This window comes from Gadus chalcogrammus, chromosome 17 (assembly GCF_026213295.1).
Source record: "Gadus chalcogrammus isolate NIFS_2021 chromosome 17, NIFS_Gcha_1.0, whole genome shotgun sequence".
Classification (NCBI taxonomy): Eukaryota; Metazoa; Chordata; class Actinopteri; order Gadiformes; family Gadidae; genus Gadus; species Gadus chalcogrammus.
In genome coordinates this window covers 8,933,253-8,959,128 of record NC_079428.1, presented here as the reverse complement: position 1 = coordinate 8,959,128, position 25,876 = coordinate 8,933,253, and the positions used below count along the sequence as shown (strand labels likewise).

General features: G+C 51.3%; 1 protein-coding gene across 1 annotated transcript; it reads left to right on the top strand.

The window, feature by feature from the left end:
* Window positions 1-1,739: 1,739 nt before the first annotated feature.
* Window positions 1,740-25,876, top strand: znf219 (zinc finger protein 219). Its single transcript, XM_056576218.1, has 5 exons — window positions 1,740-1,849; window positions 18,331-18,400; window positions 19,124-21,707; window positions 22,510-22,668; window positions 24,576-25,876. Exons 1-5 carry the CDS (start codon window positions 1,824-1,826, stop codon window positions 25,874-25,876), a joined length of 4,140 nt encoding a protein of 1,379 aa, XP_056432193.1. The 5' UTR covers window positions 1,740-1,823.

Genomic DNA, 25,876 nt, shown 5'->3' with positions numbered 1-25,876 from the left:
CTCTCTCCCTCTGTTTTCCTCTCGTCTCTCTGTTTGTCTCTGTGTCTCTCGCCCTCTGCATATTAATTGGTGCATTTCTGCTGCGGCGCAGAAAACAATCAAAGCGTCAGGCGGGGTGATGATGCCATTGTGGCAGACGCACACACACACACACACACACACAAACATGCATGTTTGCAGGCAGACGCAAACACAGACACACACACATAGGCGCCCGCGTGAAAACACACACACACACACACGCAGTCACACACAAATACATGCATGTATGCGGGCACACATACAAGAAAGAAAACAGGCAGAAACCTACACAAAGAGACAGAAGGCAAATACACACACACACACACACACACGCACATACAAACAGGGGCGCGCACACACACGGAGACAGATGAAATGGAAACACACACACAAGCTTGCTTGGAATACATTAGAAGGGCGGCATGCATGTATGCACATGCACACGCCAGTAGGCCCAGACACAATCAAAATCTGACACACACACACAGGCATTGATTTACCATAGACGGACCAGCATGCACTGCACATATGCCACTCTTCCCCCAGCCAGACTCAGATACACAATAACAGGATTACAATGATCCTGGAGATATCGTCTGCGTCAGAACAAACATTTCACCAATTCAAATGTTTATATTTTCACAACATCAAGCCTGGAAATGGATACAAAGAAAATATCCGTTGCCCGACGTGGGTTATAAATATACAACAATGTGCTACATTTTTTTAATAGACTATTTATTTCTTGCGTGTGCTTTTTTTTTTCTTTACCCTTTTTGTGATTACATAACGGTAGCTTCAACGCATTGGTGACACGTTGAAACTCTCCAAACTCGGTGCTCGTGGAGGTGTGCCCTGCAAGGGGTCAAAGGTGGAGAGGCGCGTGGGCTTTGCTTTAAAACGCTGTACACTTCACGCACGCACGGGCCCACGTGGCCACATAACTCTCCTCGCGCGAACGCCCATGTAGAAATACAGAATGTAGAGGGAGAGGAAAATAGCCTTTGATAAAAGTTGAATTCGGAGCTGGTGAAAGGCTCGAGGTTTACATTCAACGGAAAGCAAAGGTCATATGGAGAAGGGTTGACTTCATCGTTGCTTTACTGCCAGGGAATACCTGACACCAACTTTGGGATACAACTTTACTATGCCACCTGCTTTTTAAAAGACGGTCACAAAAAGTGTGTGCGCATTTGCTTCCGGGTGCCTATTAAAAGCTTCTAAACGCGTTTTCCGGTCTGTTGCTCACTTTCAATACTTTGATCCTTAGGAAACTTTTTAGATCGTGTTGCCAAATTGTCCAAAAATACCGCAAATCTAAAAGAAAACAGCCGCGCGAAGGTGCCTGCTGCACGGGCTGCCCGGCACCGCTGCCCCGCGGTGTGACCTACGCGTTTTAAAATGGTGCTTGTGCGGTTAAAATTACATTTCCATCCTACATCGCCTCACCCACCCACTCCTACCGCTCCCCTATTCACAAACTACTGCACAATAAATGGATCTGTGGAGGAAAAAAATGCAAGAAAGACAGAGGGAGAGAAGAGAAAGGGAGGAGAGAAAAGAGAGAGAGACCGAGGGGAGGGGGAAACGGCGTATGCTTGTATACAACCCTGATTTCCATTTTTTTCCCAACTCGTAATGTATTTAATTCAAGTGAAACGTAATCATGACGTGTCGTGTCATTAATCTCCTCGCCGCCTCTCCCGTAAGTACGCCGAGTCTTTACTTTCATCATATAGGCTTTATCCGTTTATTCACCTCAATAACCATCCGGTGGATATTTACATCTACTTTTGGCTGACATGAAACAGCAACGCGTCGCTATCCGGTAAAAAAAAAAGACATTTCCAAAAATGCTCACATTTTTACTGCGTTTGTTGTTGTTTTTCCACGTAAAAAACAAAAATATCTGTCGACGACTTTTTTTTTCTTGCCTCCACCGGTCTGATAACTGACACCATAGTTGTTGTTCAATGCATCGTTTTACATTTACTCGGTTTTATTTGGCAGTGTCTCAGTTTTTACACCTGGCAGTTCTGATGTGTGTGTGAGTGATTGGCGTCGCGTCCCGCCAGGCTATAGTGGAGCATGTATGTAGCCTCGCGCATACATGACACGCACTGAACGTCATGTATGTAGCCGGTGTATGTGCGCGCATGCATGTAGCCCATGAAAACCCATTCTTGCCGTGACATGACAAAAACGGTGAAAAAACAACATGTGCATGACATAGTTTGACTAAGGTTTTGCAAGTACTAGGCGACACGACTATAAGTCCCATACGTTAAATTGCATTGTTGTAATAATGATCCACTTCTTGCAATGATGGTGTGTGTGTATGTGTATAAAAGTAATGGGGATGTATTTGAGAACTGAACTTATTTGAAATAAGTTTTTTTCCCTACTGTGCACCCTAGTTGCACTGAAATGAGCACTTTGGTTTAACAGTGAATGCCTTATACAACCAACCTCTCCGCGATCTCCCGTTAATCTTCCCTAACGCAAGGTTTGACCAAAGTGTCTTTATCGAATGGCTCATGTTCTAGAACATGTTATTTATTCTGATAAGCCACAGGCATTCGGCTCCGCTAAAGTAGATTTAAAGATGTTGGCCAGTGGTTTACAAAGCGACCGCGAGTGTAATTTCTAGGTAAATGCGATTAGCTCGACTAATTCTTTTGTTGGAGGCTGTATTAGGACACATGTATGGCATTGTTTCCAGATAAGCTTTGCCACTTTGTATCAAAGATATGCGCCAAACGCCACAGAGTCACTCTGAAGACGTTATCCTGTTTCGCTAAAGTTTCCCCAGAGGTTGTTTTTAGGTTAGTAGTATTATAGTTGTCCTAAGATTACCTTCGCTGTCTACAGACTGCAAGCAAGTGATTTCACAAGAAAGTAGCAAGTGTGGCGTTCAACCCCCCCGTGCGTTCACACCGTGGCGATATAAGTCACCGCTTTCTGTCCACATTTCACCCCCAAAAAATGGGATTCCTAATATGTCACTTTTGGGGTAATGTCGGCGGAGATTGGCAGAAGATTCAAGATGAAATCCATGATGGCACTTTTCACGTCCTCCCTCTCCCTGCTCGCCCTCTCGTCTTTCCCCTCCCTTGGTCTTTTGTATAGAAAATTTAGGAACAAAATGGAGCAGGCGAGGAGAGAGCGATAGATAGGTTACATGACACACACACGCCACCCCCGACTTCTCTCGGTGACGACCCAAACTCACCCAGATCTCCGCGTTTTTTATCGCGATTTTACGTGATAAATGTGCCACGGACGACCCTCCGCAAGCTGGTGGTTCACGTTCACGTTTTAATTCGCGGTGTTTATTAAAGCGCGCGGGCCGAGCATTGTTTGTTGATCGTTATTTATTTCATTAACGTGTGTTCTAATTGAGGAGATGGCCGCGAGAGGAAAGAGGGGGAAAGAGCGACTGAAAATGGTTGCACGTTATTGACGCACATCACACGGGTGAGGAGGAAATTCCTCACCAGATAAGGCGCAGACCGACGTGTCATTTCGGTTTGACCACAGTCACTCCCAACACGTCCCGTAGTATTTTCATAGGAAATCCTTTTAGAAAAAAAGCCAACAACCCTATTTTTATTTAAAAAAAAAAAAATCCCACACTTTAGAGAGTTGTGTTTGTGAGAGATAGAGAAAGGGGGAAAACGGGGGCTGACATTTTTGGCTTGTCAACACATGCTGCCTTCACCTCTGCTCTCATCTCTCCCCTCCTTGTCTCTCTTGTTCAGGCTAATCTTATTAAATTGCTTTAATCACCTGCAATAACGCAAGTTAGCACAGATTGGAGCATTTCTACTCTACTGTTGCATTTGAGTTTAGTTTTTAGAGATGGCAAGCAGCATCAACAACAGTCACAACCTCCTAATATTTGAGTGCACTTTCCCACCCACACAGGTTGCTGTACCCTACACAATAATCTAATGAATAGTCTCTGTGCATTTTAATTAGGCGCTCGCTAACCAAGAGCAAGTACACAACCGTGCTGCGGACGAGGAGGAGAGGAGAGGGGGACTAATGGCTTTCTCTCTCTTTATTAAAGCCCCTCTTACCCTGTTGGTTTTGTTCCCATAGTTTCAACGTCTGTCCCCCACCACCACCACCTCCTCGTCCTCCTCGTCCTCCTCCTCCTCCACCACCCCATGCACCGCTACCTCCACGCTCTCGAGGAGCACATACATACACCACCCCTGCCCAGGTGGCGCTTAGAGGCAGAAGGAAAAGACGAACGGAGAGAGAGAGAGGGAGTAGATAAGTGTAGCACCAATCAGGGTTTTCTGATTGATATAATTGGGTCATTAGTGCGTAGTGGAGATGCACCTGCCTGCCCTCCGCCAGGGACAATCTCCTGACATTCTGAGCGTTCCTCCGCATTAGCGGCGTACTGTATTTAGAGCGCTCCCAGGCGTGCTTTAATAGTAGCAACACGCGCTCGCGTTAAGGTATTAAGGGCTTTTTTAGTGTAATGGCGCGTTTATCCAGGCAACACGCTGACCCCGGCCGGCCGAGACGGACCAGTAGAAGTTTGTATCTTAGGTGGTTTGTATCTGCCTCTCTTTGGCCCTCTCTCTCTCTATCCTGCTCTCTATTTGTCTCGCTCTCAAACCCAGTGGTTCTCAACCTGTGGGTCGGGAGCCCTCTTGGGTTTTGTCCCGGGATGCACATGGGGTCGTGGGAGTTTGCTGACTTATACAATATAGATATTCGGCAATACGATTCGGATGCTCGTTTTTAAAGGTTTGAAAAGGTCTCATGAAAAGTACATGCAAATAGACTGCAAGCTGAGATGATTCATAGCCACGAGAGAGCGACCACAAATCACTTTTGTGGTATCTCAGTGCATGAACGTTCAAGACACTTGGCGTTGATAAGGTTAAACCGACTCCTGTGTGGTAGCAGAGCCACGCACACAAAACTGTAGGAAGTCGACGCATAAGACCAGGAAATGGGGTCGCAGGCCACGAAACAGGGTCGGCCGGCACTGGGTTAACGTCTCGCGTTAAGAGTGACAAGTCTCTGCCCCAGAACGGAAGGCTGAAATCATAATTTTAGACACCACCGCATCCTAAGGAGGTTACGGTGCCACTGGCTGGGGCCCGTCGTGGCTCGGGAGCGCGGGGATCTCGGTGCCTCTGGCCTCTGATCTGTCTGTCGCGGTCCCAGGCTACGCCCAGCCCCTGGGTTTGGAGGCCAAGAGTGGAGAGCAGAGCGGTGGTTCAGCCTTGGGCTGATCGAAAAAATGAAATAATTTAAAAAAAGGTGTTGTAACAGGTTTGGATCTAAAACCACCGCTACCAGTTGTAGCAAGGGGAAAGGCAGGCAGCCTGTCGCTGGCACTGAGCTAACGCTGCCAATGTGCCCTCGAGCAATGCCTGGTGGAGTCGTTACTATCGTAGTGTGTGTGGGGGTTGTCAGTCGGAAGTGGTTAAGGAAATCTGGGGATAAAAGGTGTACTTTTCTAGTGCAGGACAAGGTGTGCTTTTCTTACGAGTAAGTAGGGAAATATGTGCTCTTTGTGCAGCAGGAGAGATGAAAGATACCGCACGGGTAGTACTAGAGCAGAGAAATATGTAACTATGTAACAATGGGTTTACCCTTCTATAAAAGAAGGAAAGAGGATTACAATGTGTACATTTCTAGTAACGCGGTAGAATTAAATAAAAATCCACAATGTGTTTTTCTAGTTAAGATGGTTGGGGAAAATGGGATAAATGTGTAATTTTCTGTTTGTGTATCTCGTGCGTGGCTCATTTGAGTTTGTGTTGCAGAAGGGCACTTAAGCAGTCCTGGTTGAATGAGGGGTCGTCTCTATTCACTAGACCAGGGGTTCCCAGACCGTTTCAAACCGTGACCCAACTTTGGCGGTCCTGCTATCCTGGGACCCACCAAATACTTAGTGCAGTAAACTAAGCAGTAGGTGCTTATGACCACGCCAGTTGAAATGAGATTGAGGGACTTTTCTCTTTGTATGTCGCATCAACACAGTTTTCCCCTTGTCAGTCTTCAAATGTAAATGCATGCCTTAAATGCATCAGCATGCATTTACATGAAAAAAAGGATTGTGGTCCAGAGACCAAGTTGGCCCCCCTCATCTGACCCATTAATGGGTCGCAACCCGCAGTTTGAGAACCACCCCATTACACCACAATCTGTCTCTACGAAGAGAACCAGCTGACCTGCTGTAACCCCACGTCAAAGTTCATGAGGCTCAAAGCATTCTGGGAGATGCATTTCATTCCCTGACCGACTGGTGTCGGTGAGTGCACACCTGGTGTGTTTAATTGGTTTCATCACACCGGTTTATTGTCTCTCTGATCTCCACTTCGCTCTCTTTCTTCTTCTCTTCTATCTATCAAGCGGCATGCAGGTAACAACATGGAGGGGATTTGGAGAGTATGGAGGTGGGTGGGAGAGATGTTGAGGGTGGAGGTGGGAGGCTAGGGAGAGGGTGGTGGAGGTGGGAGGCTAGGGAGAGGGTGGAGGTGGGAGGCTAGGGAGAGGGTGAGGGTGGTGGAGGTGGGAGGCTAGGGAGAGGGTGGTGGAGGTGGAGGAGTCAGCGATGGAGGCGGCGGGGTTTGTTGGTTGGAGCGGCGTTGTAGGTGGGGTGGTGTTGGGGGAGGAGGTGGGGATGAGGGCCTTGATGGTGGATGTTCAGGGTGCATGTGAGGGGGGCCTTTGTGGGGGTCCATGTTATTTATTTCGCTCTGACTTTCCGTCCCTTTGTACGCTTGTGACGGATTGGCTCCCGTCTCCCCATCACACGGACCATCACTCAGAACCTCCGTCGTCTCCCCGTCTGCCTCGAGCCTTTGAGCACTGAGCACGTCGGCTGTCGGGCGCCGGGGGAAGTCTTCATGCCTCTCTGTGTTGTCTCGTTTCTCTCTCGGCTTTCTACGGCTTCCCCGACGTTTTTCTGCGTTGGATCTGCCTTCGCGCTGCGATCCCCGACGTCGTTCAGATCTGTCTTACAACGTGTCGTCCCTTTAGGATTCCCTTCAGGGGGAGCAGGTGAGATTAGGGGAGGGAGGGAGGGAGGGAGGGAGGGAGGGACGCTGGGGGAGGGCTCGGGTTAAGCAGGGCAAGGTAGGAAAAGGAGACAATAAGAGAAGTGATTAGTGAGTAAAAAAAATAACATTGATGAAAAGAGATTAACGACCAATAAGGAAACATTAGCTTGTGCGAAAAATGCAAAAATATATATTCCACAATTGTTCTTTTATAGATCCCAAAAACACTTGATGATGATGATTGACAGGTGACGCTTGTCGACGTCTCCCTCACTGTCACTGCAAAAAAAGCTGTTTCATCTCCCACCTTCCTGGTTCCTCTGAACCCTCCCAGCTCATTACTCCCACTAACCAGGTCAGTTGTATGTCTGTCCTATTTAGTCAATGCTCTAACCCACAGGGGGTCCGACAGAATTATAACAGCAGTTAATGTGTGCATCCCTAAGAGTCTGTGTGTATATATATATATATATATATATATATATAATGTATATATATACCCACTCCCAGTGGGGTGGGCCGGGAGGAGGAGGAGGGGGGTTCAGGGAAATATATATATATATATATATATATATATATATATATATATATTGGGGTCGTAATGGCCCATATATATATATATATATACACACACTCTTAGGGATACTGAATAGAATGGGATACTTAGTACTTCTACCCTCAATTCCCAGTTATACTTAAACCAAAATCTAAATTGGTGTGTCTGCAGTCATAAACGGGGAGGAACTTGGCCAAATGGGAGCGTGGCCTTTGCCCTCGATGGCCGTGGTGAGTGGGGTGCTCAGTGCACCTGGTCGTATTCCTGTTTTGAGCATGTCAGGACCACAATACCCCGCTACATCTCTGCCTCCCTGCGCCCCGTCCTGGAGCAGACTGACTCCACTGCAACGCTCAGCCAGGGCTAATTAACTGCTTTTTTCAGTGGCCATTCATTTATTCATCTTACCTATTATTTGGATGGAGGAATCAATTGGTCACTTATAAAATGTCAGAAAAACTAATGGACAGTGTTAGGACCTAAAGGGAGGTGTTGTTGGCTCTGGTAAGCGGACGACACTATGAACAGAAATGCAACTAAATATTGGCAATTATGAAGCTTCATGCAGCACATTTTTTGCATACTGCAAAAATAATTCATTTTTTATAACTAATTAATTCATTATCAACGCAGTGACTGTCTATAAGTTAATCTACTGACCAAGGGTAGAGGTGGGGGGCCGTACTGTTGGGAGAGTGTTTACCCTACCACGTCTTCCTGCAGTACGCGGTGTGTGATAACCACCATGGTGCTGGGAAACCTAGGGAGAGCGGTGTGTGTGTGTGTGTGTGTGTGTGTGTGTGTGTGTGTGTGTGTGTGTGTGTGTGTGTGTGTGTGTGTGTGTGTGTGTGTGTGTGTGTGTGTGTGTGTGTGTGTGTGTGTGTGTGTGTGTGTGTGTGTTTGGTGTGTGTGTGTGTGTGTGTGTGTGTGTGTGTGTGTGTGTGTGTTTTTCTATACTTAGGTTCTCAGGTCCAGGAGTTATAAGTGGACCGGAGAGGAAACTGTTGGAGATTCTCATTCCCTCTCTTTCAATCAATCAAACTTTATTTATGAAGCGCTTTTTCGGGCAGCTAAGCAACACAAAAGGGCTTCAGAATCAGGAACATGCGTTTAATCCTAAACCCTGAATTTCACGTCTGTAATTAAGAAAGCAGATATATTTTCTCATCTAAAAATAGCGATTAACCATCGGAGTTACAGAGAAACATTTGAGCGGCACAATCAAAGGAAGAAGATTGATTACACATGACTTGAGAAAAAATAAAGTCACGTGCAGTCAAGCTAAACAAAGAAAAATCTATATCTACATATAGATATAGATGTATCTTTACATATATAAATACATTGAGAGATTTACAGTCTTAAACGTCCTCACAGGCCCACAAAGATGACCCTTAACCCCCCTCACCCGACTCCCCCTCAAGGCCTTAGAGGAAACATCCCCTTATCATGAGAGATAACCCCAGAGCGGGACCCCCGGAGAGGGATCCCTCCTTCAAGGGCCGGCCCGTGGTGCAGGCCCCGCTGAAGGAGGCAGACGGACTCTGTAATGCTCCACAAAACAAAGGCAGAAAGGACAGTTATAGTAAGATGAAGTCACGGGCAGCGCTCTTAAGGCGAAGAGGAGGAAGAGGAGGAGGAGGAGTGTGGGTGGTGGTGGTGGTGGTTTGGGAGGGGGGTGTTGAAACAAGGGAACGTGGGAAGACAGGGGGTGGGCTGGGAGGAGGAGGAGGAGGGGAGGTTCAGGGAAAGGTGAAGAGGAGGAAGTAGTTATGTGTGCCTCAGAGAGAGGGAGAGATTTTGCCGCGTGACCGCCAGCGTGTTTAAAACCACACGCCGGTTGCATTAGTAGCGTAAAGAACCCGGGGGCTAGACTTATTCTGCCTCAAACTCTCCCCCTCGCTCGCATTCTATAGCTCTGTCTCTGTCTCTGTTTGTCTCTCTCTGTCTTTCTCTGTCTCTGTCTCCGTCTGTCTCTGTCTGTCTCTGTTTGTCTCTCTCACGCTCTCTCTCTCTCTCTCTCTCTCTCTCTCTCTCTCTCTCTCTCTCTCTCTCTCTCTCTCTCTCTCTCTCTCTCTCTCTCTCTCTCTCTCTCACTCTCTCTCTCAAGACTATATGTTTGTCACTTTATCGGTTCATTCTCTTATCTATCTCTCTTGTTCTCTCTATATGTCTTAAATCTCTCTCTCTCTCTCTCTCTCTCTCTCTCTCTCTCTCTCTCTCTCTCTCTCTCTCTCTCTCTCTCTCTCTCTAGACTATATGTAGTCTATATATGTCACATTATCGGTTCATCCTCTTATCTCTCATTCTCTCTATATAAAGTGTATGAGCCTTTCTACAGTGAGTCTATTCACTTGCGGGTTCTCCCTCTATGATACTTTGACGCTCAGCCTCAGGATGACTCCTGTGTGACCGGGTGTGTGTGAAGTGTGTGATGTGTGAATGGTAGCATGGGATTCTGAACAAATAATGCACCAAAGGATTTAAGGGTTTCATGCGAGTAAACCCAATGTCACACACACAATCACTCACACTCACACAAACACACACACACACACACAAACACACACACACGCACACACAAAAGCACACACTCTTACAAGCAGTAGTACATCCGCATAAGTATGTGTATATATACATCGTGCATACACGTACGCACAAACACTCGACTTGACAACGTCCAACACTGTGTTACTGAATCCCCCACACAGAAACACATGCACACTCTCTCCCATGCATTATATATTTCAACATTCAGCTACATTTGACACACACAGCCTGGAATGTGCAGTTGAATCCTGATTGCTACAAACACGCACACACTATTTGCCCACATCTGTACATCGTCTGAGTCTTATAAACAAACACATGGAGGAGAGATGCAGCGAGGCAGTCCAAACACACAGAGCCCGTACACATGGCTATTTATAAATAGTAGGCGCACACACACACACACACACACACACACGCACACGCACTGACATAGTGTTACACAAACAGCGCACAAGCAAACAGCGCACACAGGCGCTTACTGTACGGCCCTTGCCGTTACCCACAGACATCGGGAAAACAAACTCGCTAACGTTTATATTGGTCCACGTTGCGTCTCGCCCGGGGCCTCACACCCCGGGGCCTCACACCCCGGGCCCTCACACCTACGGGCGCGTGGCTCCGCAGCGAACGTCAGCCCACCTTACGGCCAGACCGCACACGCGCACACGTCTCCACAACACGACGTCAACACCAGTGGTTGACGCCCTGGCGGTTACACTCTGTGTGTGTGTGTGTGTGTGTGTGTGTGTGTGTGTGTGTGTGTGTGTGTGTGTGTGTGTGTGTGTGTGTGTGTGTGTGTGTGTGTGTGTGTGTGTGTGTGTGTGTGTGAGGGCCAGGACATGATGGGACCTGTGCGTCCTCACGATGTTGGCGCTCGTTGCACGGCTTAGTTCTCTGGAGAAACCAGGAAGAGGAATAAATGGGGACTTGCCTCAGCTTTGTATTTGTGCTTATTATCATAGCGACCACTTATCTGTCTGTCTGTGTGGTTAAATGCCTGTAGATGTGGGGGTGGGGGTGTGTTTGTGTTTGTAATTGGATTTACATATGGGTGTGGGAGTGTGTGTGTGTGTGTGCGCATGTGTCAGTGTGTGTGTGTGTGTATGTGTTTGTGCGCGTGTGTGTGCGTGTGTGTGCATACAAACACCTAAGAATGCGCGTGTTTGTATGTGTGTGTGTGCGTGTGTGTGTCTGTGCGTGAGTGTGTATGTGCATCTGCATACAAACACCTAAGACTGCGCGCGCGCGTGTGTGTGTGTGTGTGTGTGTGTGTGTGTGTGTGTGTGTGATTGTGTGTGCGCAGATTGCACCCATAATTACATACAAGCAGCATATTTCACCAGACATCCTAAAGGTGCTCGTCTTTATTTGTATAGCGGTGAATCACGGCGACGGTCTCAGAAGGCCACGCCCCCCCCCACTCACCCTCAGCCCTCCAAAGAACTGAAAGGAAAAACTCCCTGAAGGATCAAGAGAGAAGCCCTGAGGCTTCTCTCTTGATCACCTTCCAGGGCCTCTGGGGAGGGGCTCCGGGGAGATAGAGACACAGTGGGCATGAAGGTCAGAGGCTGATAGCCGGAGCACAGTTCACTGGAGGGGACCCGAGAGGCTGTTGTGTTAGGGAGGAGGGCGGGGGGGGGGGGGGGGGGGGGGTCCTCAGTGGTCAGAGGCCTTTGGTGTTACTGCAGTGGTTACCGAGCAGTAATGGGGTTTGGTCACCCCGCAATCCCGACCAGATGTGCACCAGTTGCAGGGCATGGTATGAAAAACGTCTCTCATTACTAGGATTATATATATACAAGGTTATTAGCACACACTGTCTAAAAAAGCTTCACATCACAGGGATACGGGCTGGTGCGGCTTATTCATCATATATGTTTGGAAATTGAACTCCAGAGAATCAATCATGAATCAGATCATGACTAGTAACGATGACATCAGTTATTACGTCAGGACCGTGTGTTAAAGCGTCTCGCCTCAAGGCACACCGGTTGCCGTCCACTGCCCTGGGCTGTGTGTGGTGGCGGTACCATCATGGGGTTGATGTGTGACTTATCACAAGAAGAGACAGGGAGGACCAGTGCCCGTGTGGAGTCAGGTAGTTCTATATGTCGAATGTAAAGAAGCAGAATGTATGTGGCTAACTAGTGTAGCTGGATACGAGATTGAGATCATCATGGAGTCTTTTGTGACTCCATGATGTGAATTCAGAGAGTTCATTAAGGAGCAGGTAGGGGTTAGACAGTCGATACAGAGACAGGTCATTAAGGAGCAGGTAGGGGTTAGACAGTCGATACAGAGACAGGTCATTAAGGTGTGGGTAGGGGTTAGACAGTGAACACAGAGACAGGTCATTAAGGAGCAGGTAGGGGTTAGACAGTGAATACAGAGACAGGTTATTAAGGAGCAGGTAGGGGTTAGACAGTGAATACAGAGACAGGTCATTAAGGAGCAGGTAGGGGTTAGACAGTCGATACAGAGACAGGTCATTAAGGAGCAGGTAGGGGTTAGACAGTGAATACAGAGACAGGTCATTAAGGAGCAGGTAGGGATTAGACAGTCGATACAGAGACAGGTCATTAAGGAGCAGGTAGGGGTTAGACAGTGAATACAGAGACAGGTCATTGAGGAGCAGGTAGGGGCTAGGGGTCATATTGCTCTTGGATGCCTACAGGTTAGGCTTCGCCCCTGCCCCATTTTATAATGTTATATTTAATAATATAATCCAAGATTAGATAATGTGGGTGTAGTGCATGCAGACAAGTCAACGTGTGTGCGGGCGTAATGTATAAAAAAATTAGTATATATATTTATATATATGTCTGTGTGTGTGTGTGTGTGTGTGTGTGTGTGTGTGTGTGTGTGTGTGTGTGTGTGTGTGTGTGTGTGTGTGTGTGTGTGTGTGTGTGTGTGTGCGATTGCGTGTGTGTGTGTGCAGACCAAAGGGAGGCTTCCCCACACTTGTGTCATCAGAGCTAAACCGGGAAGGAGGTAATTGCGGACTAGCGTTGTTCGTTTAACTCCGACTCCGTGATAACATTACGGTAATGACAACACGGAGGCTGGATCGCATTATGACGACGTGCTTTTCACTTCGTAATTGCCACGTTAATTGCAATGTAGTTGCACAGGTCCACACTCGCGCCGCGAACCAAACCAGCAAGAGGGATGTGTGTGTGTGTGTGTGTGTGTGTGTGTGTGTGTGTGTGTGTGTGTGTGTGTGTGTGTGTGTGTGTGTGTGTGTGTGTGTGTGTGTGTGTGTGTGTGTGTGTGTGTGTGTGTGTGGGGGTGTGTGTGTGTGTGTGTGTGTGTCTGTGTGTCTGTGTGTCTGATTGTGTGTTTGTGTGGTTTCTTAGCCTAAGTATTTAAGCTCAATGACTGCAATGTGTAGTGCTTGAAACTTTGAAGGCCTGTGACATATGTCACATATCGCGTGTCTGTTTAAATAACATCCTATATATATATAGATAGATATATATCTATATATATAGCTATGAACGCAATCCTGTCGTGCTAAATCCGGATGGTTCTCTACACCTGGGTTGAACCCTTCAGATCTCGATTTAGATTTGATTGCGTCCACCTCTGCCTCACCAATCCCACGTCTTAGTCCCGAAAAAAACACAGCTCAGTTCCACTGGGTTTATATCCGTTTGGGATGTTTTGGGGCCTCTATAACGTACAGTCCAAAAAACGCTTAGCTTCCATCTGTGCACCACCTGTTGGATTCCAGCTCCAGCGTTGTGGGTTTGTATTTTTTGTAATCGTGGTTTTTATTTGTGTTTTCCCTCCGTCCCCAGTATGGATGGAGGGCTGTTTGCATTGGCCAGATGTAACTCCAGCTGGAGGGGGGATCTAGGTCACCCTAGTCACACTTTATTCACTCCAAACCACCTCTTATTTATTGCATAGGGTAGAAAGGTAAAGGACTTTTGTGAAATGTTCCTCTTACTTAAATGTCTCCCCTCCCTCCTCCTCCCCTCTCTGCTCACTCACCTTCTCTTCCCTCCTCTCCCCCCGCTCCCTTCCTTCTCTCTTCCCTCTGTTTCTCCTGTCTTCCCATCCTTTCTCCTCCTCTCTTCCCTTCTCTCTTCTACCCTATCCTGATCTCTCCTCCTCCTCTCCTCTGTCCCTCTCTCCTCCTCCACTCTCTCCTCTCTCCTTCTCCCCTCTCTCTTCACTCTCCTCCTCCCCTCTCTCTGCTCCCTCCTCCTCCCCTCTCTCTCCTCCCTCCTCCTCCCCCCCTCTCCTCTCTCCTCCTCCCCTCTCTCTTCACTCTCCTCCTCCCCTCTCTCTGCTCCCTCCTCCTCCCCTCTCTCTCCTCTCTCCTCCTCCCCTCTCTCTTCACTCTCCTCCTCCCCTCTCTCTGCTCCCTCCTCCTCCCCTCTCTCTCCTCCCTCCTCCTCCCCTCTCTCTCCTCCTCCCCTCTCTCCTCCCTTCTCTTTCCATCTCTCTCCTCTCTCCTCCTCCCCTCTCTCTCCTCTCTCCTCCTCCCCTCTATCTCCTCCCTCCTCCTCCCCTCTCTCTCCTCTTTCCTCCTCCCATCTCTCTCCTGTCTCCTCCTCCCCTCTCTCTCCTCTTTCCTCCTCCCCTCTCTCTCCTTCTCCCCTCTCTCCTCTTTCCTCCTCCCCTCTCTCCTCCTCCCCTCTATCGCCTCCCTCCTCCTCCCCTCTCTCTCCTCTTTCCTCCTCCCATCTCTCTCCTGTCTCCTCCTCCCCTCTCTCTCCTCTTTCCTCCTCCCCTCTCTCTCCTCTCTCCATCTCTCCTCTCTCTCTTCTCTCCTCCCGTTCTTCCACACTTTTCGTCTCTCGAGGGTCCATCCATCCTAATTTGGATGCTGGGTTGCCGTGACAGCAGGAGAGGGCCGTGGCATTGTGATGCTGATATTTAGATGACAATGGTCATCACACACAGACACGCATACACAGAGGCATTCGTGGGCGTGTGTGTCATCTTATTTATTGTTTAGATATACATTTGATTGTTATTTTTTACCTGAGAAAATGCATTGTGTTCTTTATCCAGATGTTTTTCCGTGAGCTATTCCGCGCTCTCTCTTTCTCTCTCTCTTTCTTTCTCTCTCTCTCTCTCTCTCTCTCTCTCTCTGTCTGTCGGTCCCCAGTCACCCCAAAAATACCAACATGTCCGACTATGTTGGCAACCAATCCAAAATCATCCCCTCTCTCCCTTTCTTTTCTTCTCTCTTTCCGCTTTTTTAACTATCCAGAGTCAGATCAGTCTCTCTCTCTCTCTCTCTCTCTCTCTCTCTCTCTCTCTCTCTCTCTCTCTCTCTCTCTCTCTCTCTCTCTCTCTCTCTCTCTCTCACCATACTTCGCCATGTTGGCAGGGCTCGTTCTACCAGCTGATATCAGCATTCCCTGGCTCCCAGCCAACTGGCAACACTGCAGGAGCGAGAGACACAGGGAGAAAATGGGAGAGAGAGAGGGAGAGAGAATAAAGGAAAATTAGTGAATAATAGAGCGGATAGAGGAGGGTGGGGGGGGGTTGAGGGAGAGAATGAGAGGGGGATGGGAGGGAATGAATCAGAGAGAAAGAAAGAAGAAATAAATGGAGGGGAGAAAGAGGACACGGAAGAGGGGAAAAACAATAATGGCGGATTAGGAAGTGTGTGTTAGTGTGTGTGTGTGTGAAGTGAGTGCGTAAATGCACACGTGTGCTCGGGCGCGTGCACGTGTGAGATTGATATGGTGTGATACCCCAATGAGTCATCGCTGAGCTAAAATGTCAACTGGCTACAGGAGAATGTCTTTGTCATTGCTGCGAGCGCGCACACACACACACACACACACACACACACACACACACACACACACACACACACACACAAACAAGAGTGTGTGTGTGCACGTGCACGTACTCATGCATACATAAACACACGGTTTCACGCAAACACATATGAGAACAGTCTTCGGCTCCTACACAAGCACCTGCGCACACAGGCCGCCATTGTATCGCCACGGCAATCGATGACCTTTTACGGTTGTCGTGGGCGACATCATCGCCTGCTCCAACCTAACGACCAGAAAGACAAAGACGACCAAAAATTGCCAAATGTGTCGGTTCTCCGAGCAGAATCAGTTCTCTCTCTCTCTCGCTCTTTCTGACACAAACACACACAGTGACACAAACGCACACACACACACACAAACAGACAATGGCGTGGATGTTAGCGTCACACACACCCAACGCACGAGAAAACAACATCACACAGTCACACCACCTCTTTCATGCACACACGCAAACACACACTCACTCACTCTCACCCAGACTTACTCACTCGTTCAGTCACACACGCACAACCTCAAACACAAACACTATATTTTTCTCTCTCACACACACACACAAAAACACAATCTTTCTCTCTATCTCGCTATCAAACAGACAAACACACACAAACACAAGCTTTCCGTCTCTCACACACATACACACACACAAACGGTATCTTTGATGGGGAGGTTTTCTCCCCAGGACATTAAATGATATATTTTCTGTTTGAATATCTATTGATAAGGTTATTGATTCTGAAGGCAGGACATCCTATTATTATCGATATTGTTGATATTTATGAGTTGAATTAAATTGTGAGAATATTGACGTTTACGCAGTCCAATAAATAAGAATAGTATTGCCTTACTTTTTAACTTAGCTTTTTTGCAAAAATCCAATCATTTTACAGAGACATATTTGTGAGCGGGTCATTATGTCCGAGTAGGCGGGCAAAACATTCCAACCAATAGAGGCCTGAGTAGCCAGTAGGCAGGCGGTGGGTGCCCCCACGCTATCCAATCCGATACTTAGCGGGGTTTTTCTGTAAGTCATGTCCCGCCCTGTAATCCTGTCTTCCCTGGAAACACTTTTAATACTTCAAGGACGCAAAATATGCTGTGGAATGAATCTTTGAATCATAAGGTGTTTTGTGTTTTATCCTCCTGCGTTATTTAGACGATGCATATGTTTGCAGCAGCTGCTGGTCTAATATGTTAATGTTTACTTGTTGGCGCCCCAGGCCCTAGTTCGACGTCTGTCTTCTCAAAACCATCCACACATTTTTATTACATTTCAGCTCACTGTGACACAGCAGAAAACACTGTGTTTGTGTGTGTGTGTGTGTGTGTGTGTGTGTGTGTGTGTGTGTGTGTGTGTGTGTGTGTGTGTGTGTGTGTGTGTGTGTGTGTGTGTGTGTGTGTGTGTATGTTCAAGCTGTATGAGTACACAGGAAGGGCGTGCGAGGGAAGGCCAAACATCTCACTCCCATCCTGTTTGGGACAGTGCACGTCCTGTGGTGCCCTTAACTCCCATGACACACACACACACACACACAAACACACACTTAACACCCGCTTAATGTCTGCACTTAATACACAAACACACACATAAAATAGCGTATACACACTTAACATATGCACATTTAAAACAAACACATACACATACCGTGTGTTTAATGATGCGCACGTATTAGAGTGCACGTGAGGGAACAGGTGTGCACCTGTCTCTGGGTCTGTATACACCTGCATGTGCACGTGAGATAAAGCAGAGATTATAGTGGGGGGGGGGGGGGTAGAATGTACTAGTTTACACTCCATAGCAGCGGCAGAGTTCAGAACAACGGAATCAGAATTTGGAAGTACAGAATGTATTTAAATGTATTCCACGGGGTTCCACTTCAAGAAGAAGCCCCCCCTTTGAAGTCGTTCCATTTAAAAAATACAGTTTTGGTCGATTATTTGAAAGGAAATGTATGATTGTAAGGGTTGCTTGTTGACTATATTAGGAAGCAAGCAAACAGGGTGAGCTGGAGAGAGCGAGTGCCGGTCAATATAGAAGTGCATTCGGTTGTCATTTCTTTAAGTAATTATTTACCATTGTTATTAACGAGATTGATAAGCAACGTGATGAATCATGAAGTTAATTAATTACATAGGTCCTTTTTTTGGATGACTTTATTGGGAATTTATACTTACAGTATATGAAAGAGAAGTGCCAGGCATAAATGTGGCTTTTACTCTTAATTGATTGAATTGTGTTGCAGTATAGAGTCCAGGCTACGGCATTAGCATTAGTCTTAGCAGGCGTTGTGTTATTTATGAACAGATGTCGCAGATTATTTGGTGATTAATGTCTTTGTTTTTTGTTTTTCCGCAGAGGACTACGTTTGGATCCTCTCCCCTCAGTCAAGACAGCAAAGAATGGCACAGCGTCACACACACTGCTGGTACAAACTCACACACACACACACACACACGCGCGCACAAACGCATATATGCACACACACACACACACACAAACACACACACGCACACGGTTGTTTAGCCTCCTCACACACACACACACACACTCAAGCGCGCGCGCGCGTGTGCGTGTGCGTGTGCGTGTGCGTGTGCGTGTGTGTGTGTGTGTGTGTGTGTGTGTGCGTGTGTGTGTATGTGTGTATCAGACTAGGTCAAGGTCAGCATGCAGCTAGATTATTATGCACAACATGCTAATACATCTCTCTGCACCTCGTCTTCTTCTGGAAGACCTCTCTCTGTCTCTCTCTCTCTCCCTCTGTCTCTCTCTCCTTATCTCAAAATGCCAGTTACTTTATTTGCATGGAAAATATACATTTATATTGCGAAAGCACAATAAGTAAAAACATAACCCTATCTATCCGTCTCTCTATCTGTATCTCTCTGTATCTGCATTCGTCTCTGTCTGTATCTCTCTCTGTCGGTATCTCTCTGTATGCGTGTCTATGTGGTTTTGCCTATCTTGTTTTTCTCGTACGTATTCATCTTCATATCTGTCTCTTCCTCGTTCTGTCTGCTTCTCTGCCGTTTACTACCACTCTGCCTCCTGCTTTCTCTCGCTCCTCTCCTTCTCTGTCTTCCACCACGTCTCAACTTCGTTCTCTCCCTCCCTCCCTCCCTCCCTCCCTCCCTCCCTCTCTCCCTCCCAGAGAATGGATTCCCCTCCAGAGTGTGTGTTGGCCCTGTCGTGTGAGCAGCCCCCCTCCCCGTCCACACTGCCCTCCCTGGACCACAGCCCCCTGGCTCCCTCCTCCCCCACCACCACCACCAACCCCCCCACCCCCCCTGGCAGGCAGGGGCCCCTGTCCCTGCCCACCAGCCCCCTGCTCCCCCTGCACACCCCCGGGGCCTCCCCCCTGGGCTCCGACGCCGCCCACTACTTCCCCCTCTCCCCCTTCCCCTCCTTCCCCCCCGACGACCAGCTCCTCCTCCTTCGCCACCACGACGACGACGACGAAGACGAGGAGGAGGAGGAGGATGAGGACGACGGAGACCCCCTCACAGCGGAGGGGATGGAGCTGCAGGGGGGCCCCCCGTCGTCCCCCACCCCCGCCGTGGCCCTCTTCCCGGGGGAGGGAGGAAGAGGCGCGCAGGAGGCCCTCGGCGGGCCCGGTCCGGAGGAGAGCTCCCCCCCGGACGTGGCCCGCACGGCCCCCCAGCTCCTGGGCTTCGGGGCCCTGGAGCTGGCCCTGGCCTCGGGGCAGAGCGGGGGGTCCGGGGGCCTGGGCTGCAGCAGCGACGAGCTGGACCTCCAGCTCTTCCAGAAGGACGCGAGCGGCGCCCACCCCAGGGTGACGCCCGCGGCGGGCGGAGCGGGGGCCTCGCCGGGCCCCGCCCTCCGGTTCCCGTGCCTGGTGTGCGGCAAGAGGTTCCGCTTCCAGAGCATCCTGTCGCTGCACGCGCGCGCCCACAGCCTGGACCGCGAGCGCCGCGCCGCCCCGCTGTACCGCGCCGGGCTCCCCCCGCCGCCACCGCCGGCGGCCCCCCTCAAAGCCCACCTGACCCAGAACCACCAGGGGGTCCACGACCAACGGCCGCCCCCACCGAGCCCCTCCTCCGCCCTCATCCAGCACCTCCGCGACCAGGCGGAGCCCGACGACACGGAGGTCCTACGCAACGACAAGAGCTGCCTCATGGGGGGCGCTGACATCACACCCCTGACCCCCCCGCTGACGGAGGACGCCGTCACCTCGCCGTACTCCTCCGCCGCCGCCGCCGCCGCCGCCGCCGCCAGCTCCTTCCGCTGCCACGCCTGCAAGGGCAAGTTCCGCACGGCGTCGGAGCTGGCGCGCCACGTGCGCATCCTGCACAGCCCCTACAAGTGCTCGCTGTGCCCCTTCTCCGCCAGCCGCGAAGACGACCTCGCCGCCCACCTGCGGGAGTGCCACCCGGCGCCGGCCCCGCCCCTCCACCGCCCGCCCTCCCCCGCCGCCGCCGTCGTCTACGGCGCCCGGCCCGTCGTGGCCGCCGCCCCCGACACGCCCCTACCCACCCCGACGCCCACCCCCACACCGACGCCCACGCCCCAGGTGTCGACGGTGGTCGCCGCGGCGCCGACGGCGGTCGCCACGGCGCCGGCGGCGGTCGCCACGGTGCCGGCCACGCCCGCCCTGCCGGCGTTCCGCTGCGACACGTGCGGCCAGCGCTTCACCCAGTCGTGGTTCCTGAAGGGACACATGCGCAAGCACAAGGACTCCCTGGACCACAAGTGCCAGGTGTGCGGCCGTGGCTTCAAGGAGCCGTGGTTCCTCAAGAACCACATGAAGGTGCACCTCAACAAGCTGGGCCTGAAGGCCGGCCTGGGGGGCCTCGGTGTGAGCGTGGCGGCGGGCCTGGACCCCTCCGCCGCGGGGGCCGTCAGCGGCCAGTCCCTCAACGCCCTCTACTCCAGCCTGCTGCTGGCCCAGCGCCGGGGGGCCGGCGGCGGCGGCGGGGGCCGGGGGGCCAGGGGCCGGTCGGAGCGCGACCACGGAGGGCGGGGCTCGGTCCCGGGCTCCGGCAAGTCGGCCATCCTGGGGTACCTGGGGCTGCCCATGGACGGGGGCGGGGCCAGCTGCATGGAGCGGCTGCAGGCCGTGGCGCAGGTGGCCGAGATGGGCGGCGTGAGCGACCCGGGAGGGCGGCCCGGCGGGGTTACCATGGAGACGACGGCCGCCGCAATGGCGGCGGCGGCCGACGGCGGCGACCAGGTGGCCATGTGGCAGCTGGTGGCCCGCAGCCTGCTGGCGGCGCAGCAGGCCCAGCAGAACCAGCAGAACCAGAGGAGCCAGCAGCAGCAGAGCCAGAGGGCCCAGAGCCGGAGCTCCGCGCTGGGGGACGCCGACCAGGTCAGGGCCTACCTGGGCGGGCTGGGCCCCAGGCAGGAGACGGTGGCCTCCGCGGGGGCCGGGGCCGGGGCCGGCGGGGGGCCCTGGGAGTGCCCCGACTGCGGGAAGCTCTTCAGGAGCCTGCAGCAGGTGGTGGTCCACGCCCGCGTCCACGTCCAGAGACCCCAGAAGGGAGGAGGAGGAGGAGGAGGAGGAGGAGGAGGAGGAGGAGGAGGAGGAGGAGGAGGAGGAGGAGGAGGGCTCGGTGGAGAGGAGGGCGCTGGGAGCGGGAGAGCGACAGGACGGAGTGGAGGAGGAGCAGGAGGAGCAGGAGGAGGAGCAGGAGGTCGATCCAAACCCCCCAGCGCCGGACCTCGACAGACAGGGTCCGCTGGAGGATTCCACCCGGCCATCTCCAGCCACCACGGTACAAAGCTCACACACCCCGCCTCTGAACTCACTGCTACTGCTGCTCAGGGTGGAGGCCATGTTGGGAGATTCTGTAGTGGACATTAGATGACGGTTATGGCATTGCAATAGTTGTTAGGTGATGGCTATGTTAGGTGACGGTAATGTGATGATATTGGATCAATCTGAAATGGTTGAGTGATAGTATACTGATGGCGATGTGATGGTTATGGGATGGTCTAGTGATGGTTATAGGACGGTTAGAAATATAATTTGCGCCAGCGACAGGGCTATGCAGCATTCGTGATTCTTATGATCCCTCCAAATCAGTCGAGGTGTGGTCAGCAACACAACTCCCAGAGCACTCATCGGCTGATGAGCGTTGCTGACACTCATCAGTCGATGGGTGTCAGCAACACAACTCCCAGACCTTCATGGGAAGGTCATGATTCAGTGTAGTCGTCCCTCTCACTATGTGATGTTTTCACTGCATCCATAACTATTATTTTCTCCTGGCTATGGCGTTGGAGTCCCAGCTCTCTGCAGTCTACCTGTTAGCATCATTGAGCAGGATGCCCCCTACTGACCTGCTCCCTACTAGCATGTGTCTCCATCCGCTGAAAGCTACAGCTACAAGCTGATAAACGACCAATTGGTAGAACAGTGTTTCCTTAACAGTACAGTTAAACTGCTGTATAAATAAAGTCACTGCCGCATCAAAGCAGGTATGTTCAGAGAATACATTATGTATATAAATACATGTCTATCTGTGTGTAACACCCATGTGCTCCGTGTCCCCCCCCCCCCCCACCCCCTCCCAGCGGGTGAGAACGGCCTGCCGGTGGCCCCCCCCGTGGCCAGTGGTGGCGGCTCTGCATCCCGGGAGCGAGTGCGGGGTTCGGGGGTAAAAGACTGCCCCTACTGCGGTAAAGCCTTCAGATCCTCACACCATCTCAAAGTTCACCTGAGGGTTCATACGGGTGAGGCACTGCCCACAGGCAACAACACACCAGACTTCCACTAGAACCTTCCATCCCAGATGCCAGTGTGACTGACTTTTAATCAGACAGCCTTGTTGTGTTTCTCCTTTGGAAAGGGTCTCTTTGCTAACGTATGCTAAGCTATGGTCTCTTTGCTAAGCCATCGTCACTTGGCTGGTGGGTCACTATTGCAGCGTTGTTGATTTAAGCTATGGTCACCATGCTAACCTATCCGTCCCTATGCTATGCTACTTTTGCTAGAGAGTAAGATATTGTCGCCGAGCTTTTGTCGTTTTGTTAAGCAAACATGAGCGTGGCGCTAAAAGCGTGTATCTTGTGTCTCACATGAAAAGGCAAGCATTGGTGTTTGTACTAAACGCAATGCATCACAGACCTTTTTAGGGTTAGGATGTTGAGGTTTGGGTGTGTCCTCTGATACAGACAGCTGATACGGGTACGAGTCAGGCCGGGTATAAAGTTCCAACACATTCTGAATCCGGGGAACACTCTTTCTTCACACTTAATATCCCTGAACAATAAAAGTGCAAATCTGACAAGGATCATTTTTCGTCAGTCAAACATTTCCTAAGAGGGCTTTTTCTTATATTTCGCCATTCATTTATAAGAACCCAGCACATATAGGAGGGACGCTAGCGAAGCATATCATAGCGCCAGTTGAATCCCACCGTGGCGTTTCCCAGGAGGCGTTAAATGAAAGCTATTCAGTGTGAGCATCCCCAGCGCTCAGCGGTTAGCTATAGGCCGTGGCACCTGCCACCACACAGTCACGCTATTGTGCGTCAGGCAGCATACAGTACGCCTTTCCCATGAGCTATCTCTTCAATCTGTCAAATGACGAACCACGTGTTCACTTTGGAAGAAGGGGGCTGAAAAAAGAGAAAGACATTTGAGTAGAGCTTTATTTAACAGGTTGAAATATTACTCCCTTGGCACAGTGGTACACTTTAGCCTATGAATACAATCGAAGCCCTTCAGGAATCCATCTTGCCTAGTTTTCCAATATAGGTGTTGACTTTAGTGGACAGATGGGAGGCGAGATCTCTGCTGTTATAGAGTGGAGTGTTATTTCTGTAATATAGTTACTTTGCTGTTTCACCGATAAAGATCACTTTTTTATTTTCATATGCAACACGTTATCTCCTCTTCATACAGCTGAAAAATGCTCCATGGTTTATCTGGGAGCATTGTGCCTATACTCTATAAAATAAGGCCATCTACTGGGGGACATTGGAACTGCAGGCCTTGAAAGCAAAACTCGCTAAATGAGCTCAGTAGAACAGAATATGGCTTTGAGTCTAACTACACAATAGGATAGAATATTATTTTTGAAGTGAACTACCTAGTAGAATAGATTAAATTAGTTTTAGTTTAACTACAATGTAGAACATACAATTCTAGAGTAACAGCACTACATTTGGGGTTTGCTGCCATTTACATGCTTAGTCCTGTCTGCAAATGTACACTGTAATAACTGAATTACCTTAAGCGCTTTCTCTATTGATGCTGCTGTGTTTGAATTTAACTAACCCTTTCATCTAACCCATTTCATCTTACCCTAACCCCTCCCCTTCTTTGATCCTAAACCATCTCATCTACACTCTACTAATCCTTTCATTGAACCCTTATTAACCCTTTCATCTGACCCTTACTATCCCCGTCATGTGACCATTACTAACCCCTTCATCTTACCCTAGCCCATACACTTACACTAACCCTTTCATGCAACACTGTAGCTAACAAACGTTGTTGATGAACACTGCAACGACAGGACGGACAGCATCCCTCCCAGCTCCCCCCCAAAGCAACATGTCAGAGTCAGGGAGTGAGTTCAGTCTCAGAGTCTCAGTTTCACACCGGTGTCTCTCTCCCTCCCTCTCTCCCCCCAGGCGAGAGACCCTACAAGTGCCCCCACTGTGACTACGCCGGCACCCAGTCGGGCTCCCTGAAGTACCACCTGCAGAGACACCACCGCGAGCAGCGCAACGCCCTCTCCACCTCCTCCTCCTCCTGCACCTCCTCCTCCTCCTCCGCCTCCTCCAACAACTCCCCCACCATCGTCAACACCATGGCCCCCTCCGGCGCCGCCGCCCCCCCCCGCCGGGACGGCCCGGGCAAGCAGGGCCGAACCCAGAACCACCAGGGGGGGCACCCGGGGGCCGGCCACAGCCAGGGCCACCGGGCCCCGGCCGACAGCCTGGGCCCCAGGCAGCTGCCCCAGCACCCCCAGCTGCAGGCCCAGCAGCAGCCCTGGCTGCTGGGGCTGCCGGAGCAGCGCGAGCAGCAGAAGGCCCTGGCCGCGCTGCGGGACGTGGACGTGGAGGCGCAGTACCGCTACCTGTCGGGCGTCATGGGGGCGCTCTACCAGGGCGGCCTGGAGGGGGGCTGGATCAGGGAGTCCCCGCCCGCCAAGACGCCCAAGGTGTCACGCCGCAAGCCTCTCACTACCAGCCGCATGGTGCCGCCGCCGCCACCGCCACCGCAGCCCAACGGGACTGACCACCACGGGGGCGAGGGCGCCGGGCCGCCCCGGCCCACGCAGGGCGAGGGCGGCGGCGGCTTCGAACCGCTGGACCTCTCCCGCCGCACCTCCCCGGGGCCGGACGGAGCGGAGGAGGACGGGGGGGCGGGCGCGGCGGCGGCGGACCCCCTGAACCAGTGCCTGTTCTGCCCGTTCCGCACCTCCTCGGGGGAGCTGATGGCCATGCACCTGCAGGTCAACCACACCAGCAAGTCCCGCCGCAAGAGGGGCCCCTCCGGCCCCCCGGGGGACCAGGACGGCCCCGCCAAGCGGCCGCAGCGCGTCGCCCCGGACCCAATGGCCATATGGAGGTACGCCAGCGAGGCCGGCGAGGACCAGGGGCCCCTCGGCGGGAGCCAGGCCCACAACGGGCTCTCGGAGGCCGGGGTGGAGCCGCTGGGCGGCAGGGGCCTCTACCAGCAGGGGGGGGCCCTGGCCTCTTTGTCCAGGAAGCTCCATGGCAACGTAACGGAGCCAGAGGAGAACAGGAAGGGCAATGAGGAAGAGGAGGAGGAAGAGATGGAGGAGGAGGAGGAGGAAGAGGAGGAGGGAGAGCTGGAGCCGCCGGAGGAGGACAGCAGCTTGGGGGGGTCGCCGGAGGAGGTGGGGTCTCCGTCGCTGGGGTTCGAGCACTTGATGAGGGAGGAGGGGGGCGTGGGGGCGGACTAG

Bases quoted from the DNA above. Each gene is read 5' to 3' on its own strand.
- znf219 (XM_056576218.1), top strand. From the start codon at position 1,824: ATGAAACAGCAACGCGTCGCTATCCG. The intron at 1,850-18,330 runs GTAAAAAAAAAA...GTTTTTCCGCAG, and splicing joins CAGCAACGCGTCGCTATCCG to AGGACTACGTTTGGATCCTC. The intron at 18,401-19,123 runs GTACAAACTCAC...TCTCCCTCCCAG, and splicing joins CAGCGTCACACACACTGCTG to AGAATGGATTCCCCTCCAGA.